Raw genomic sequence first — 15,749 nt, 5'->3', positions numbered from 1 at the left:
AGAGGAAGAGATGGAAGAGATCCAGCAACCCTGCTAAGAGCCTCCATGGTCCAAGAAGAAGGGGGTGGTGTTGGGAGGGAACATCGTCTGGACTGCAGAGGAAGACACTGAGGCTCAGAGAGGTGAATGAATGCTTCCAGAGTCACGGGCAAGTGATGGGGTTAGGTCCAAGCCTGGCATTCTACCCCAGGTTCACTCCTTTAAAAATTTTTTTTAATTAAAAAATGATTTTCCCCCATATATAAACAGTTTTTTAAAAAAAACTTTTATTGAATCACCGTGAGATAGTTACAAGCTTTCATGTTTGGGTTACAATCACACAATGATCAAATATCCATCCCTCCACCAGTGCACATCCCCCAACACCAATATCTTCAGTATACCCCCCCCTTTTCTACCCTCCCCCAGCCTCCATGGCAGACAATATTCCCCATAATCTCTCTCTACTTTTGGGCATTATGGTTTGCAATACAGACACTGAGAGGTTATGTTTGGTCCTTTATCTAATTTCTGTACACATCTCCCATCCCAACCGATTCCTCCAGCCATCATTTTCTTAGTGGTCCCTTCTCTTCTCCAGCTGCCTTCTCCCCTTTGCTCATGAGGCAGACTTCCAGCTAATAAACACTGTTGTTTATAAAGTCACTCACAATGATTTGTTACAGACATTCAATATTCCAACCCCAATCCCACCACCATTACACTTTCCTTCCACCTTTGTCTCCAATTTTCCCAACCACTCCTTAAGCCTGCTCCCCTAGCAGGCCCTCAATAGTTTATTTTATATTGTTTATTATAAATAATTTGCTAACAGAACGATCAACAAATGTTTCCTTAGAAGAAAGCTAGTGAGGATTGTTGTATCTCACCCAGGCTCACTCTTTGATTTTGTGTTTTTGAACCCCAGACCTGGTGGCGCTCTGGGATTCCTCCTAGCATGATGCTCTCTGTACGGTGCTCAAGGGACCATATGGTGCTGGGGCAGTGAGGGTGTGTGATGAGTGAGGAAAGAAAGCTGGAGACAGCAAGCAGCAGAGGAGATCATGGGGACTTGGGCTCATCAGATGTGTTGAAAATGTCACAAGTGGGCGCATATGCTGCCCGAGCCCATGTGCTGCTTGTGCCCATATGGTTGCCAAGCTTGTGTGGTGCCCGCATCTCCCCTCTTGAGATGTGTAGTTTCATGCTTCCATAGCTAATGCTGGGGTGTATGTAGGGGCACTCTCCACGTATGGAGAAGCTTATGATTCTGTTTTTTTTTTCTTTTTTTTTTTCTTTTTGAGTCACACCCAGCAATGCTCAGAATTTTTCTTTTTTTCATATACACACACACACACACACACACACACACACACACACATATATATAGTAGGAGTACTGCTATTTGTTCATCCATTGATTAAGCTGATTGAATTGGGCATGAATTCCACTCAGGGGTTATTCTTGGATCTTCAATCAGGAATTACTCCTGGAGGTGCTTGGGGGACCATATGGGAGCCTGGGGATTGAACCTGGGTCAGTTGCGTGCAGAGCAAATGCCCTACCTGCTGTACTATAGCTCTGGCCCCAAGTCTGTGATTCTTTCTTGAGCACATTACTCTCCACTCTCTCCCACTCTCTCTCCCACCTCCCCTTCAAAAACTTCCAAACAAAATCTGTTTCACTGCACACACACACACACACACAAACCACCCCCCCCCAAAAAACAAAAACAAAAACCCAAAATGTCACAAGTGGACAAATGGAAGGCTTTTGTTTGTTTTCCTTTGGGGTGATACCTGGCGATGCTCAAGGCTGACTCTGACTCTGTGTTCAGGGATCATTTTTGACAGGCTCAGGGAATCATTTGGGGTGCAGGGGATTAAATCCAGGTCAGGCATATGCAAGGCAAATGCCCTACCTGCTGTATTATCGCTTTGGCCCAGGGCAAATGGAAGTTTTTTAAGGAGACAATGACTTGGTGTGGAAGGTTACCATGGAGAACTGAATTAAAAGCCACAGTGAAGTCATCTCTGTTGGTGCCTCCTTTGCTCTCAAAAGGAGTTCGGATTCTCCCTCCCTCTGGTGATTCTTTCAAAGCACGGCACTGGGCCGGGGCAGGAAGTCAGCAGTAGAGGAGCACCTGCCTGGCATGTCTGAGGCCCTGGGTTTCCCCAGCACCACAAAGAAAAGTAAAGCCCAGTGTCATAGGGGCGGTCCAGCAGTGTGGAAGGGCAGGCGCTTGGCAGGAGTCATCTCAGGCCAGCTTGCTGTGGGACAGTGGCGGTTCTTGACAACTCCAAACCTCTCCTCCCTCCCCTGAAAGATGGAGCTGCGGGGGGGGGGGGGGGGGGGGGGAGGGGCGGAGGCAGCTTTGGCTGCATCACAGAGGCATATAAGTCTGTGATGTGACTGACACTCAAACACTCACGGGAAGGAAGGGGTTGGGAAAAGTCTCTTCCACACGAATTTGCCTGGCTCTGGCAAGCTGAGCCACTCCCGCTTCTTAGACTCCCTCTCTCTCCCTTAAAGATACCACCAGGCCCCGAAAGAGCCACGAGAAGGAAGGGGTAGAGTATCACTTCGTCTCTAAGCAAGCCTTTGAGGCCGACTTACATCAGAACAGGTATGGCTGCATGACAGCCGGTAGCTCACTCCGGTGCGTGTGTGCATGTGTGTGTGTGTGTGTCTGAGTGTGTGCATGTGTGTGCATGTGTGTGTGTGCGTGTGCATGCATGTATGTGTGCATGTGTGTGTGTGCACGTGCGTGTGTGCATGTGTGTATGTCTGTGTCTCTGTGTGTGCATGTGTGTGTATGTGTGCATGCGTGTACACACAGCTGCTCCAGGTTCACCTGTGCTCCTGAGTGAGTTTCCACAGAGGCCGGAGATGTGGCAGAGCAGTTGGGTGGGGGTCACTGCCCTTCCTGTGTTATTTCCACAAGCCCAGGAACTAAAGAGTCTCCTGTCCCTGCCGTTGCAGATTCCTGGAGCATGGGGAATATAAGGACAACCTCTACGGGACCAGCTTGGAGGCCATCCGGGGGGTGTTGGCCAGAAACAAAGTTTGTTTGGTGGACGTGGAGCCTGACGTGAGTTCCAGGCCGGTTGGCATTTCTGGGGCGCCTGTACCATTTCACATTTGGTCCAGGGCACATGAGTGTGCGTGTGTGTGTGTGTGTGGGGGGGGGGTGGTGCAGTGGAAGCTGTCTCGACCTGAGACTTCTGGATTTTACTCTCCAGGAGGTTCTGAACTCTGGGTGCGCAGAGGCCTGGATAGTCAACCATGCCTGGAGTAGATCGTGCCACATTGAGGGTGGCACCAACAGGCCAGTTGGGACTCAAGGATTTAGAAATAGATGCCTAGGTTGGACTGGGCACAGCTGTACCTTCTCTGTGATCAGAACATGTGTGAACCTTGGCTTAGGGGAATCTGGTGGCAGGGGAAGGCAGCCAGGAAAATAGTGTGGAAGGGGAAAGGGAAGGAGACTTGATTTCAGAATGTGCTTCAAAACCAGTAGAGGCTGGAGCGATAGTACAGCAGGTAGTGCTCTTGCCTTGCATGCGGCCAACCTGGGTTTGATCCCCAGTACTAGTTATGGTCCCCTGAGCCCCACTGGGAGTGACCCCCAAGTGCAGAATGAAAAGTAAGCCTTGAGCAATGCTGGGTGTGCCCAAACAAGAAACCGCTTGCAGTTCTGCACATGCCTGTTGGGGACTTAACCACCTTCTTTGAGAACAAACTTAAAAGCTTTGCACTGGGGATACTTTTTTCCCCCACGTAGAAATAGATTTTGGATCTTTTGATATAGACTCTAGATTTTATTTTATAGAAGTTTTCTTGAGGCAGATTCCAAAAAGCGCATTCTTTCGAGGAGAGCTCATGAGTTTGGGCTTCTCAGGAGCCGTTGTTGAAGTCTAAATTTCAAAATTGTATTTGATAAGTAGCTCAGTTAGGTGCAACGGGGGGCAAATGGTACACTGAGCAGTTTAATCAACATTCCCAAAGGGAAGCCCTTACGTTGTAGATAAAACACCCGGATGAATGCTATAATTTGCAATCTGAACACCTCAATCACAGTCTCTTCATTTGCTCAGCAGACCTTTCCTTCTCCAGGTGTGATTGAGAACCCCAAGTTTGCATGAATGTAGACCAAATCAGTGATGTTTGCCGTGATTCCCCCAGGACCTGCTGGATCTACCCTCAGGAGCAGACAGGGGACAGGGCTGTCACAGATCATTAGACCTTCCGGGGCTGAGCTCAGAGAGATGAAGGCTTTGGAACCCTTAGTGTTCCATGAGTCTGATGGCAGTGGGGGACAAGGAGGCACTATGGTTCTACCGTGCTGAAGCCCATTCTTGCTTGGCCAGTGCCATCAGAGCCTTTGCCTGCTGAGGCTGGCTAGCAGACCACTGTGAGCGAGCATTCACAAAGTGCGTGGTAGTGTTCACTGTCTCACACATGTGGTTCTCCTGAACTTCTATTCTCAGGCGCTGAAACAGCTGAGGACCCCAGAGTTCAAACCCTATGTTATATTTGTAAAGCCCGCCATTCAGGAGAAAAGGAAGACGCCACCCATGTCCCCGGCTGGTGAGGACTCCGCAACCCCCCTGGTAAGTTGGCAGTTAGCTCTTTTCTGAAGGCCTGAAAGGGCTTGTGGCCGCTGCAGATAGGCCTGGTTTCTTCTTCAAGCACTTCCGTCTTGCCTGTGGACAGAGCCTTGACGGGAGGTGGCTGGCCACGACCCAGTGGGGCAGCAGGAAGTGGCTCCTGCTGCAGATGGAGGTGATTTTACCAGGACTCCTGCCTTCTGGCATGTGTTGGAGACCTGAACAGAGTGTCCTCAGCACGCATCTGTTGAACTCTTAGGCCAAACCCAAGCGTCCTTTGATAGAAACACCCACATGCAAGGTCACGCTCGATGCTCTTTTTTATTTGTTTTTGTTTTGTTTTGGGGGCCACACTTGACGGTGCTCAGGGGTTACTCCTGGCTCTGCACTCAGGACTCAGTCCTGGCGGTGCTCAGGGGAGCAGATGGGGTGCTGGGGATTGAACCCCAGTCGGCCACATTGCAAGACAAGCACCCCTCCCCGCTGTACCATCTCTCTGGCTCCATGCTCACTCCTCTCAAACCAGGTCAGACCATCAGTGAGAGGATCTGATGTTGAGATTAGCGCAGGGCACCATTCTCTGCGTTTCTAAGCCAGCCTTCTGTTGAATTGTCACGGAGTCCCAGTTCAGCCTGAGGCTGTCAGGAGCCCCACTTGAGACTCAGTCTTTGGCACAGCTTGGTGACTCAGTCTGTTCCTGACAGGGTCAGGGAGAGGAAAGTGTTGACAGTTGCTACGGGGGAGTCAGAAGCAGCCCAGTTCCAATACAGACTTTGCTCGCTGTCCCGTCTGGGGGCAGGGTCTTTGGCTCTCCACCCCCGCGCAATCCTAGTTCAGACCAATTCTGTGTTATAATTATCCTTGCCTATAAATTACCGAGAATGACTAAGCTGTGGACTCTATAGGAGCTTTAAAACTTTTCTTGTTTAGAAATCATTTTCTATTTGTTTTTGGGGGCCGTATCTGGCAGTGCTCAGGGCTTACACCTGGCTCTGCTCAGGGATCATGCCTAGCGGGACCCAGGGGACCATATGTGGTGCTGAGGAGAGAATCTGGGTCAGCTTTGTAAGAGGGAAGCACCCTAGCCACTGTGCTCTCTGGCCCCTCCCTTTTAAAAATCTTGAAGGGAACCCCTGCTTGGGTCTCAAAACCACTTAGCATGTTCATCAAGCTGGGGTGGATAGCAACAAGAATCAGAAACAGACTAGTTGCCTGACAGCCAGGTACAGTTCCAAAGATGATTGATTGTTGTCACAACAGTCACCGGTTGGGGTGGAATATTCTTTAGTCTGAAAAGTCTTATTTGGGGAATATTTGATCATAGAGCCAAATACAATGAATGGGTACGTGAAAATAAATCAGGAAATTAAAAAGAATTATGATTCCAAATTGGTGTCACACACAGAATATGCTGATAAACTCAAAGAGGTTCTCCTTAAGGAGAGGGGCTCTTGATTCATTTTTTTCTTCTGTGTTTTATGATATGGTTCTGGGGGAGGGGGAAGGGGTTAGTTTTAACAGCTCCACTGAGGTAACACATCTATAGCCCACAGGTCACTGATGTAAAGTCTGTCACTTGATGATCAGGAGAGCTGACCCAAAGGACATGCTTTGCATTGGGAGTCCCGGGTTTGATCCCCGCTCCACATAGTGGCCCTCTACCCCCAGCACCACTGGTAGTGGCCCCCCACAAAATAAAAAAAACAATCTTATAGTTTGATAGCGTATTCATAGAGTAATTTAGTCATCATCACAACCAATTTTAGAAGCGAAACCCCCAAAGAAATCCTGAGCCCATTAGCGTTCCCAGCCTGCTCCTCTTCACCCCCCTCTACACCGCCCCTCCGCCCCCCACCTCTGGTGGCCTCTTACCTGCTGTGCCCATTCTAGACGTTTCCTAGTGGCAGAAACACGCCAGATAGCTTCTGGGTCTGGCTTCTTTCATTGACTTTGTGGATTTTTTGGATGCCAGAGATGAGACCCTGGTCTTGTACCTGGGAAGCATGTGCTCTACCTCTGAGCTTGGGCCCGTCTTAATATTTTGTTGCTTTTTTAATTTTGGGCCAGACCCCTAACAGTTCTTGCTTTCTTGCAGTGCTCCAGAACCAGATGAACCCAGGCCTCCTACATGCAGAGCAGGAGCTCCAGCTCTTTGAGCTGTTCCCTCAATCCATGTTTTTAATATTATTATTATTATTTGTGTTGGCTTTTTGGGTTACATCGACAATGCTCAGGTATTACTCCTGGCCCTGCACTTAGGAATTACTCCTGGCAATGCTCAGGGGGCCATCTGGGATGCTGGGGATAGAACCTGGTAAACAAGTCAAACACCCTACCGATTGTACCTCCCGCCCCATGTTTTTTTTTTTTTTTTTTTTTTTTTTTGCTTTTTGGGTCACACCTGGCGGTGCTCAGGGGTTACTCCTGGCTCTGCACTCAGGAATCACTCCTGGCATGCACAGGGGACCATATGGGATGCTGGGAATCGAACCCAGGTCGGCCGTGTGCAAGGCAAACGCCCTACCCTCTGTGCTATCACTCCAGCCCCCCGCCCCATGTTTTTAAGATTCATTCCTATATCAGTACTTCATTACCCTTTTCTTTCTTTCTTTCTTCCTTCCTTTCTTCCTTCCTTTCTTTCTTTCTTTCTTTTTTTTGCGGGGAGACTTCCCATGTACAGTGCTCAGGGAACCCCGGAGCCCTTCCTCACAGTACTCAGCCAGCCTGGCTGGGGTGGTCCAGTGCTGTAAGGTTCAAAGCTGTGCATGCTGGAGCCTTGTGGTACCAGGGACCACCAGGACCACCTTGGCAGTTCTTGGGGGCCTTTAAGACGTCCAGCAGTGCTGGGGGGAGGCTGTGTGGTGCTGGGGACTGAACTTGGGTCCTCATGCATGGAAGCTTGTGCCCCCGACTGCTGAGCTGTAATTCTTTACTCATGGCTGAATCATTGTTCACGTGCGGGATGCCACGTGTGTATTCATTGTCAGTTAATGGGCATTTGGGTGGTTTCCACTTTAGCTACTGTGATGCCACTATGAATATTCATGGACACGTGTTCATGTGAACAGGTTTTCTTTCTTGCAGTGTGCATGCTGAGGAGGGCAGTTGCTGTCCTGTGTGAACTGGGTTTGATGTTTTGAGCAGCTTCTTGCCAGAAATGCTGTTGCCCAGCTGCTGTGGCACTGGCTGTTTCCCACAGCAGTATTCGGCGATCCGGCTCCGGCCCCCTCTGCACCTTCAACAGTACTTATTGTGTCGCTCTGATTCTAGCCCTGGTCTTATTGTTAAATGCTTTCTCATTGTAGTTTTTATTTGCATTTCCCTGATGGCTACTGATGTGGGGGCTCTTTTTGGGTGTTAATTGGTTACATACACACACACACATATTCTTTGGAGAAATGTCTGTTAAATACTAAATACTTTGCCTGATTCTCATTTTTATTTATTCTTTTTTTTTAATTTTATTTCTTGGGTCACACCCAGCGATGCCCAGGAGTTACATCTGGCTCTGCACTCAGGAATTACTCCTGGTGGTGCTTTGGGGACCATGCGGTATGCTGGAAATCAAACCCGGGTCAGCCGCATGCAAGGCAAACGCCCTGCCCGCTGTGCTATTGCTCCAGCCCCTCATTTTCATTTATTCTTACTTGTCTGCTTTTGTTTTTTGTTTAGGGGTCATACCCAGTGGTGCTCAGGGCTTATTCCTGGCTCTGCACTCGGGAATGACTCCTTGTGGGGCTTAGGGGCGCCTGTGGGATATCAGGGATTGAACCTGGGTCAGCTGCGTGAAATGGTGTCAGGGATGGATGCATGGCCACATGAAAAGTGTGACCGTCACTGGTGAGCCACACGTGGGTACCTGGTGACCCCAACTCTGTATTTGGAAGTGGGAGCCTTCTCACTTGGTTCATTTTCAATGATATTTTGGGCCATTCTGGGCCCTTTGTGTTTCCAGATAAATTTTAGTATCAGCTTTATCCATTTCCTTCTCCTCCTCCTCCTCCTCCTCCCCCCCCTTTTGTCTTTTTGGGTCACACCCAGTGGTGCACAGGGGTTACTCCTGGCTCATGCACTCAGGAATTACTCCTGGCAGTAGTCGGGGCACCATATGGGATGCTGGGAATCTAACCCGGGTCGTCCGCTTGGAAGGCAAATGCCCTAACTGCTGTCATCCTAGCACTATTTTCCTATTCTTATAGCTAAGATTTTAGGATTAAAGGAAGTTAATACTGCTCGAGGCCCTCCCGTTGATCGTCGATTTGCTCGAGCGGGCCCAGTAACGTCTCCATTGGAGACTTTGTTGTTACTGTGTCTGGCATATCGAATACTCTTGGTAGCTTGCTGGGCTCTCCGAGAGGGGCGGAGGAATCGAACTCGGGTCGGCCATGTTGGCCGCGTGTAAGACGAACGCCCTACCCACTGTGCTATCACTCCAGCCCAAAGGAAGTTAATAAGTAGCTGCAAAAAGAGGCAAGATGGGCTGGAGCAATAATACAGTGGAGAGTGTTTGCCTTGCACATGGCCGACTTGGGTTCCATTCCCAGCATCCCATATGGTCCCCTGAGCAGAGCACTACCCGGAGTAATTCCTGAATGCAGAGCCCGGAGTAACCCTGAGCGTCACTGGGTGTGGCCCAGAAACAAAAACAAAAAGAGACAAGGGGACATAAAGGCAACCAGGAAGTGACACAGAGGGTTTACCCTGCCAGCAGGTTCCCTGGAGAGAGGCCGTTTTTAGGCATGTGGCTGACATTTCAGGAGCCACAGGAAGGCCCGTGTCTGTGAGCAGACTGATCTGCTCATTCCCCGCCTGTCCCTGCCAGATGCTCTGTTCCAGGAGGCGGAGTTGCTCTGAACCTGGCCCTGCACATGCGTCCCACAGTCTCGAAGCCTGTGCTCCTCTCTGCACAGGCGGGCACCCGGGCTGTTGGCATACAGAGCCTGCCCCAGGCTCTGACCGGGGAGGGGGTGTTAAAGGGGGCCCTGGAGTCTGCTCTTTTCTCATACACCCTCCTTCCATCAGCCGACTTTGATGGACTGCAGGGCCCAGCCACATTTGGACAAGTTGCTCAGACCCTCAGCATCAGTATCTCTGGAGAACCTGGTGGAGCAGGGCTTGATGGGGCAGGGAGAGCTCCCCCACAGGTGAAAACCTCTTTGCTGCTAATGGGATTCTGCTTTCCTCTCAGCCAACCTATCTGGGCAGTCAGAGGCATCCCCTCTGGACCTCACTAGACTTCAATTCTTTGGCTCTAGCTGGATGTGGGTGGATCCCCCACCCCTCCCCACCCCCATTGTTTAGACCAGAAAGAGGGGAAGGTCTTGCTTTGGGGAGGAGGGAGAGGAGGTGTGATTGCAACTTGCAGGTCACACATTTCACTTGAGTTTTTTCAAAAGGCATTATTAGGAAGATTGAGGTGTTTATGGCCACAAATGACCCTCTGATAAATTTTCAAGTAGCTGGAAATTATGGTGGCTGGGGATGGTGCTGGGAGGTCTGGGAGGTTGGGGGATGGGGGAGGGGCCTGGGGGTGCTGCAGAAGCTGCAGGAAGGTCTTGAGTGAGCGTGCGGGTGGAGAGACAGGAGATCTGGTTGGCAGTGGGACGGCGGGTGAGAGCTGCCCTATCGGAGAGACCAGAGCTGGCCAAGGGCCTCTGTGGAAGGAGACACGACTGCACTTTCTCCCCCTTTGTAGTCTTTGTAAGAGCAGGTGACAAAAGAAATGGGTCAGGGTCTGGAACAATAGGACAGTGGGTAGGGCATTTGCCTTGCACGCATACAACCCGGGTTCAATCCTGATCATCCCATACGGTCCCCTGAGCACCACCAGGAGTAATTCCTGGGTGCAGAGCCAGGAGTGACCCCTGAGCATCACCGGATGTGACCCAAAAAGCCAAAAAAATAAAAAAATATATAAAAATTGATCCTCCATCTTGCAACAGCTCTTCTTAAGTGAGAGCTACTATCCTGACAGAGGACATCTCCTCGTGGGGGACAGAGCTCATCCTCTCTCCATGATTCCCTAAAACACAGACCATCTAGATGCAGAGGAGGGAGGACAGAAGAGCACTGGAAGTGGCAGAAGGCGTGTGACAAATTTGTGTTTTATAATTTGCTTAAAGTGGATCTGCCACTTCCCTTTATTCCAAAACCGAAGCCAATTTGGCAGCCAGAGGCCCTCTGGAAATTTAATTAATCTCAGGTGCTTTGAAATGAAGCGGGGTCAGTGCAGTGGACATAGGTGAATCACTGGCCATACTTTTTGGTTTAGGGTTCAGGAAAGCAGTGTGATGAAAGGAATCAGGAACCCCAGGAAAATGGGGGGGGTGTTGATCAGGTTGTCCTAGAATGTTCTTAAGAAACTGCATGTCTGCCAGGCTATTTGGCCCTGGTGCAAGGAAATGAAAAGAGAAATTGACTTTGACATGATGAATTTGAGTCTTCAGAGGGTATTAAAATGCCCCATCTTTCCACCTTAGTTGGTTCAAGAAATGCTTGCTTTTCTTTTTATATAGTCAGGATTTTTTTTGCATGGTGGTGGTGAGGGGACTTCTCCAGTGGTCCCCATTGCCACCAGGACAACACCCAGTGCTGTGGGTCGGGGGGGGGCATGAAGTGCTGGGCATTGGACCCTGGGTCCAGTGTCCATCTAGCACACACTCATGCCCCTGGAGCTTCCTCCCTATTTATAGATTTTTCCATGTAATTATTTACTCAAACAACAGAACCCTCTTTCCTTGGAAATGCCTTTGGATCAGGAATTGTGATAAGGACCTCTAGATACCCACGTGGATACAGCACCCCTCAGCACATTGTACCCTGGTCTGCAATTGACAGGTCCTCATGAGATCACAGAACAATGATTATGTCTACTGTGTTAACGTTCTTAGAACCTTGATCAGCTAATGAAGGGATGGGAAACTTTTTTCTGTCCTCAGCCATTTGGGCATTATATAACATCACTCGGGGCCACGGGATCTAGGCAGCCTCCGGGGTCTGTCCCGTTAGGGACCAGGGCAGGGCCCATGATTTCTTGGGCCTCCTACAGCCCACGGGGCTGAACGTTGCCTAGCTCTGGGCTAGTGTTACTATTCTACCGTTGGCTGATAATGGCCATTGACGTCTGTGAAAGGCCAGGACATGGTTCAAGAAAAAGGTTCTCAGCTTCCAGGCACACCATAACCAGCCCCTTTCCTTGCAGGATGAGGAGCAGCAGGAGATGGCTGCGTCTGCCGCCTTCATCGAGCAGCATTACGGGCACCTGCTGGACGCCGTGCTAGTGAGGGAGGACCTGCAGGCGACGCACAGTCAGCTCCGCGCACTCCTAGAGAAGCTGAGCAAGGACACTTATTGGGTCCCCGTTAGCTGGGTCAGGTGACTCTCTCGGGGGCCACCCAGACCGGCAGACCCTGCAAACCACCTCTTCAACCGTGTTACCCCGTGTTACCATCCAGGAACCTTGAACACAGAGAGGGGCAGAATGTTCCATCGAGTCTGTCACCAGGAAGCATCTAAGTGGGGAGTCTCATGTGTTGGTTTTTGTCCGTTGCTTATCACCAGCCCCTTGGGAGCAGAAAACATGAGTGGAAAGGGGACATGTTGCAGAGTCACATTTCATTCATTAAAGTGTCGTGGGCCGCACGGCCCTGATTAGTGTGCTTGAGTTCAGCAGCTGTGTCCTGGTGGGGGAGAGGCAGTGGATGGCGTCCACAGGAAGAGCCGGGATGTAGCTTTATAAACAGATTGGTACTATATTTATCCGGCTTCGTTGGGAGCTGAGTTCTTTGAGCCCGGGTGTTTTCCGTGCAGAGTAGCTGCAGTGTCGGTGCAGGGAAAGTCGACTCTGGCATCTGTTGGCAGTAAGTGCCAGCCTGACTATGGAAAACCTGGTTCTCTGCCTCACTGAATGGCACGCGTATGTATTCACATGCATGCATGCACACAGTCCCCTTTTTTCTTTCTCTGTCTCTCTCTGGAAGATTGAAACATTGTCCCCACCCCCTGAGAGACTATTCTAGAATACGAGGGTGTTCCAGGGACTGAAGAGAGAGTGAAGTTACGTGTTCCTTTCTAATGCCCAGGCTCCTCCAGCTCAGCCCCTTGCTTGGTCCTACTTGCTCTGTTCCCACAGCTGTCCCTCTTGTTGAAGGTTTGTCGCTCTGCAGCAGCCTGGCCTCACCTTCAATGATAAAGTCCCTGCTGCTGCTGGAGCTCAGGGAACTGGATGATTCTCTCTTAAGTCCCAGTGTAGCCCCGACAGTCAAATCAAAGCACAAAGAGTCGAGCATGGCCCTGGTGGTTGGTCTCAATGCAATGTGCTTAATGACACACAAGATTAGGGACACAGCAGTTGGGAGTAGTTGTTCTTTTCTCCTCCTTCTCCTTCTCCTCCTTCTAGTCCTTCTCCCCCCCCCCCTCCTCCTCCTCCTCCTCCTCTTACCCAGTGATGCTCAGGGGTTACTCCTGGCTCTGTGCTCAGGAATTACTCCTGGTATTGCTTGGGGGACCATATGGGATGCTGGGATTGAACCTGGGTTGGCCTCAGGCAATGCAAACGCCCTAACGCCCTACCCACTGTACTATTGCTCCGGGTCCTTGTTTCTTCTTAAGAGCCAGTCAGTGTTGGTCTTTATTTTGTAGGGGATCTCTCCCAAGACCTTGGTGTGCATTGCATTGACAAATACCATGAGCCCCTGATAGGTGGTTCTTTTCCCTGTTATAGAAATGAGAAAAACAGGCCGAGGACAGAGAAAAACCACCAGCTCCCGAAGCTTTATAGAATGACAGAGCTGTATAGCATTTGTGGGTGAGTCTCCCTCAAAGCAGAGATGGTCCATTATCATTGTACTACACCGCCTTATTCTTCCAGTTCCACAATCAAGGTGACCCACTAAGTGGTTTGTGGGGATGTGTTCATAATAGCCAGAATGTACATTTGTATTCAGTGTTAGCTCCTAGAGGATCATGTTCTTCAGACCTTTCCAGCAAATGGGCGATGTCCTCTTTGAAGAGAGAGTACGTACTGAATGCTTTTTCTTTTTTCTGTGTGTAAGAGCAGTCCCAGGACCTCAGACATGTACAGCCTACACATTCTGGATTTGTTTTTTTGTTTGTTCTTAGGCCACACCTAGCAGTGCTCAGGGCTTGCTCTTGGCTCTGTGCTCAGGCATCACTCCTGATAGGCTGGGGATCAAATTCAAGTCAGCTGCATGCATGGCAAGCACTCTGCGTTGTACTCTTAATGCTCTGCCCCTCATTCTGGATTCTTGTTTTGTTTGTTGGGATACTCTCAGCAATTACTCCTGGCTCTGTGCTCAGGAATCACTCCTGGTGGTACTTGGGGGACCATATGGGATGCCGAGGATCAAACTCAGGTTGGCTGCGTGCAAGGCAAGTGCCCTCCCCGCTGTACCATCTCTCCAGCCCCCTCATTCTGTATTCATATCCAGTGAAATGGATCTCACAGTTCCACAGAGAACCCGGGCGAGGAGGGTAACTGCCTCTGGTGGTGTGAATGACACATGTGAAGTGTATTTTACAGAGACTGGATCCAAAGTTAGCTCACAGGCAAAAACCAGCTGAGTTCAAATGACTCTTGAACAATCTCCCACCGGAAGCACCATGGTGGAGCTTCCCAAGGGCAGGGCAGTGGTCAGCCACCAGCTGACTTCCTTTTTCATACTACTCAGCAGACATTTTCTACTTCTTACTCAGTATTCTTACACTCTGCTCAGATGAAAGGGTCATAATTCTCTGCGTGTGTACCATGAAGTAAGGCATGAAAAATGCAATGCCTGCTTTAGCTCCTGTCGAAGGACTTCCCCACCACTGAAGACAAGCGATCCCTACAGCTGTTTGTAAGCTACTAAATCTGTGCGAGCAGACTGGTTAGGACTCCAGAGATGGGCCATTTGTAAACACGTCGGCTGTTTGTGAAAAGCAGAAAAGTGTTGTTTAAAAAAAGGAAAGGAAACTTGTTATAGATTGGTAGAGCATGCATAAAAGTGGCCCCACTTTTTCTAGCAGGACGTGTTTTAAGACACACACAGATATATTTTTGGTGTTTTTTTTGCCAAATATATATCATTTTGGGTTCCTACACCAAGGTATCTCCTTGTTGGAGACTCAGGATGTGCCCACCTCCACGATGGGCCTCCAGCCTCAGGTATCTGTGTCTACAAGATCAAGTGTGGATTCTTGGGACTTACTAGGTTGGATGGTGGGTGGGGGCATGTGCTCGCCTTCTACCCATTCATGTCTCCCTGGCAGATGTTACTAATTGATCCCCCTGCTGCACGTCAGCACTGCTTTTGATTTTTTTTTTTTGTGGTGGGTGGTACCATACTCTCTCTTGCTCAGGAGCTGATTAGGACTGATCCCTGGCAGTGCCCGGGGGACCAGATATAGTATCAGGGATCTGAACCAGGTAAGTGGTGTACAAGGCAAGTGCCTAAGCCCCTGTATGTGTTCTCTCTCTCTCTCTCTCTCTCCCCCCCCTTTTTTTCCTTTTCCTGGGTCACGCCCAGCGATGCTCAGGGCTTACTCCTGGCTCTGCACTCAAGAATCACCCCTGGTGGTGCTTGGGGCGCCATTTGGGATGCCACAGGTTGAATATCTGGGTCAGTCATGTGCAAGGCAAATGTCCTACTCACTATCACTGTGGCCTTGTCTAGCCTTTGCTTTTGATCTTTTTGTTTTTTTGGGGGGGGCCATACCCAGTGATGCTCATGGGATACTCCTGCCTCTCCACTCAGGAATTCCTTCTGGCGTGGCTCGGAGGACCATATGGGATGCCGTATGTTGAACCCGGGTTGACTGTGTGCAAGGCAAGTTCCCTACCCGCTGTACCAATGCTCTGGTTCTTCTTTTAATCTTTCAGGACATAATAGTGCCAATTGAGCAGAACCAGCAAGGGAGTTAACCCTCTTGACCCCCCTCTGTCCAGTGATCTTCAGCCTTCCCTACACTTCCCTCCCTGCAGGAGACACAGGGTGTTGTTTAAGGAAGTTTAAGGAAGGTGAAGTAATTGCTCCTCCCTCAGCAGTGCCCAGCTACATTAGACAGCAGCCAATCATTCTTGTGCCATCGCTTTCAAACACATACATGATAGAAGACATGGCACATTGAATCTTGCATGCACTTATCCAGGGACAAGTTGTT

At 49.8% G+C, this 15,749-nt stretch overlaps 1 protein-coding gene across 4 annotated transcripts in view; it reads left to right on the top strand.

Moving 5' to 3' along the window:
* Positions 1-12,023, top strand: part of MPP3 (MAGUK p55 scaffold protein 3) — a 28,582-nt gene extending 16,559 nt beyond the window's left edge. For all 4 annotated transcript variants that reach the window (XM_056126834.1, XM_056126835.1, XM_056126832.1 and 1 more), the window contains 4 exons: positions 2,512-2,605; positions 2,962-3,070; positions 4,470-4,592; positions 11,791-12,023. In XM_056126834.1, the coding sequence (XP_055982809.1) occupies positions 2,512-2,605; positions 2,962-3,070; positions 4,470-4,592; positions 11,791-11,967 (503 nt within the window). In that variant the 3' untranslated portion in view covers positions 11,968-12,023. The remainder of the gene's footprint in view (positions 1-2,511; positions 2,606-2,961; positions 3,071-4,469; positions 4,593-11,790) is intronic.
* Positions 12,024-15,749: the final 3,726 nt, after the last annotated feature.

This window comes from Sorex fumeus, unplaced genomic scaffold, assembly GCF_029834395.1.
Source record: "Sorex fumeus unplaced genomic scaffold, SorFum_2.1 ptg000063l, whole genome shotgun sequence".
Lineage (NCBI taxonomy): Eukaryota > Metazoa > Chordata > Mammalia > Eulipotyphla > Soricidae > Sorex > Sorex fumeus.
The sequence above is the reverse complement of the archived record's forward strand: the minus strand, read 5'-3'. Positions and strand labels throughout refer to the sequence as shown.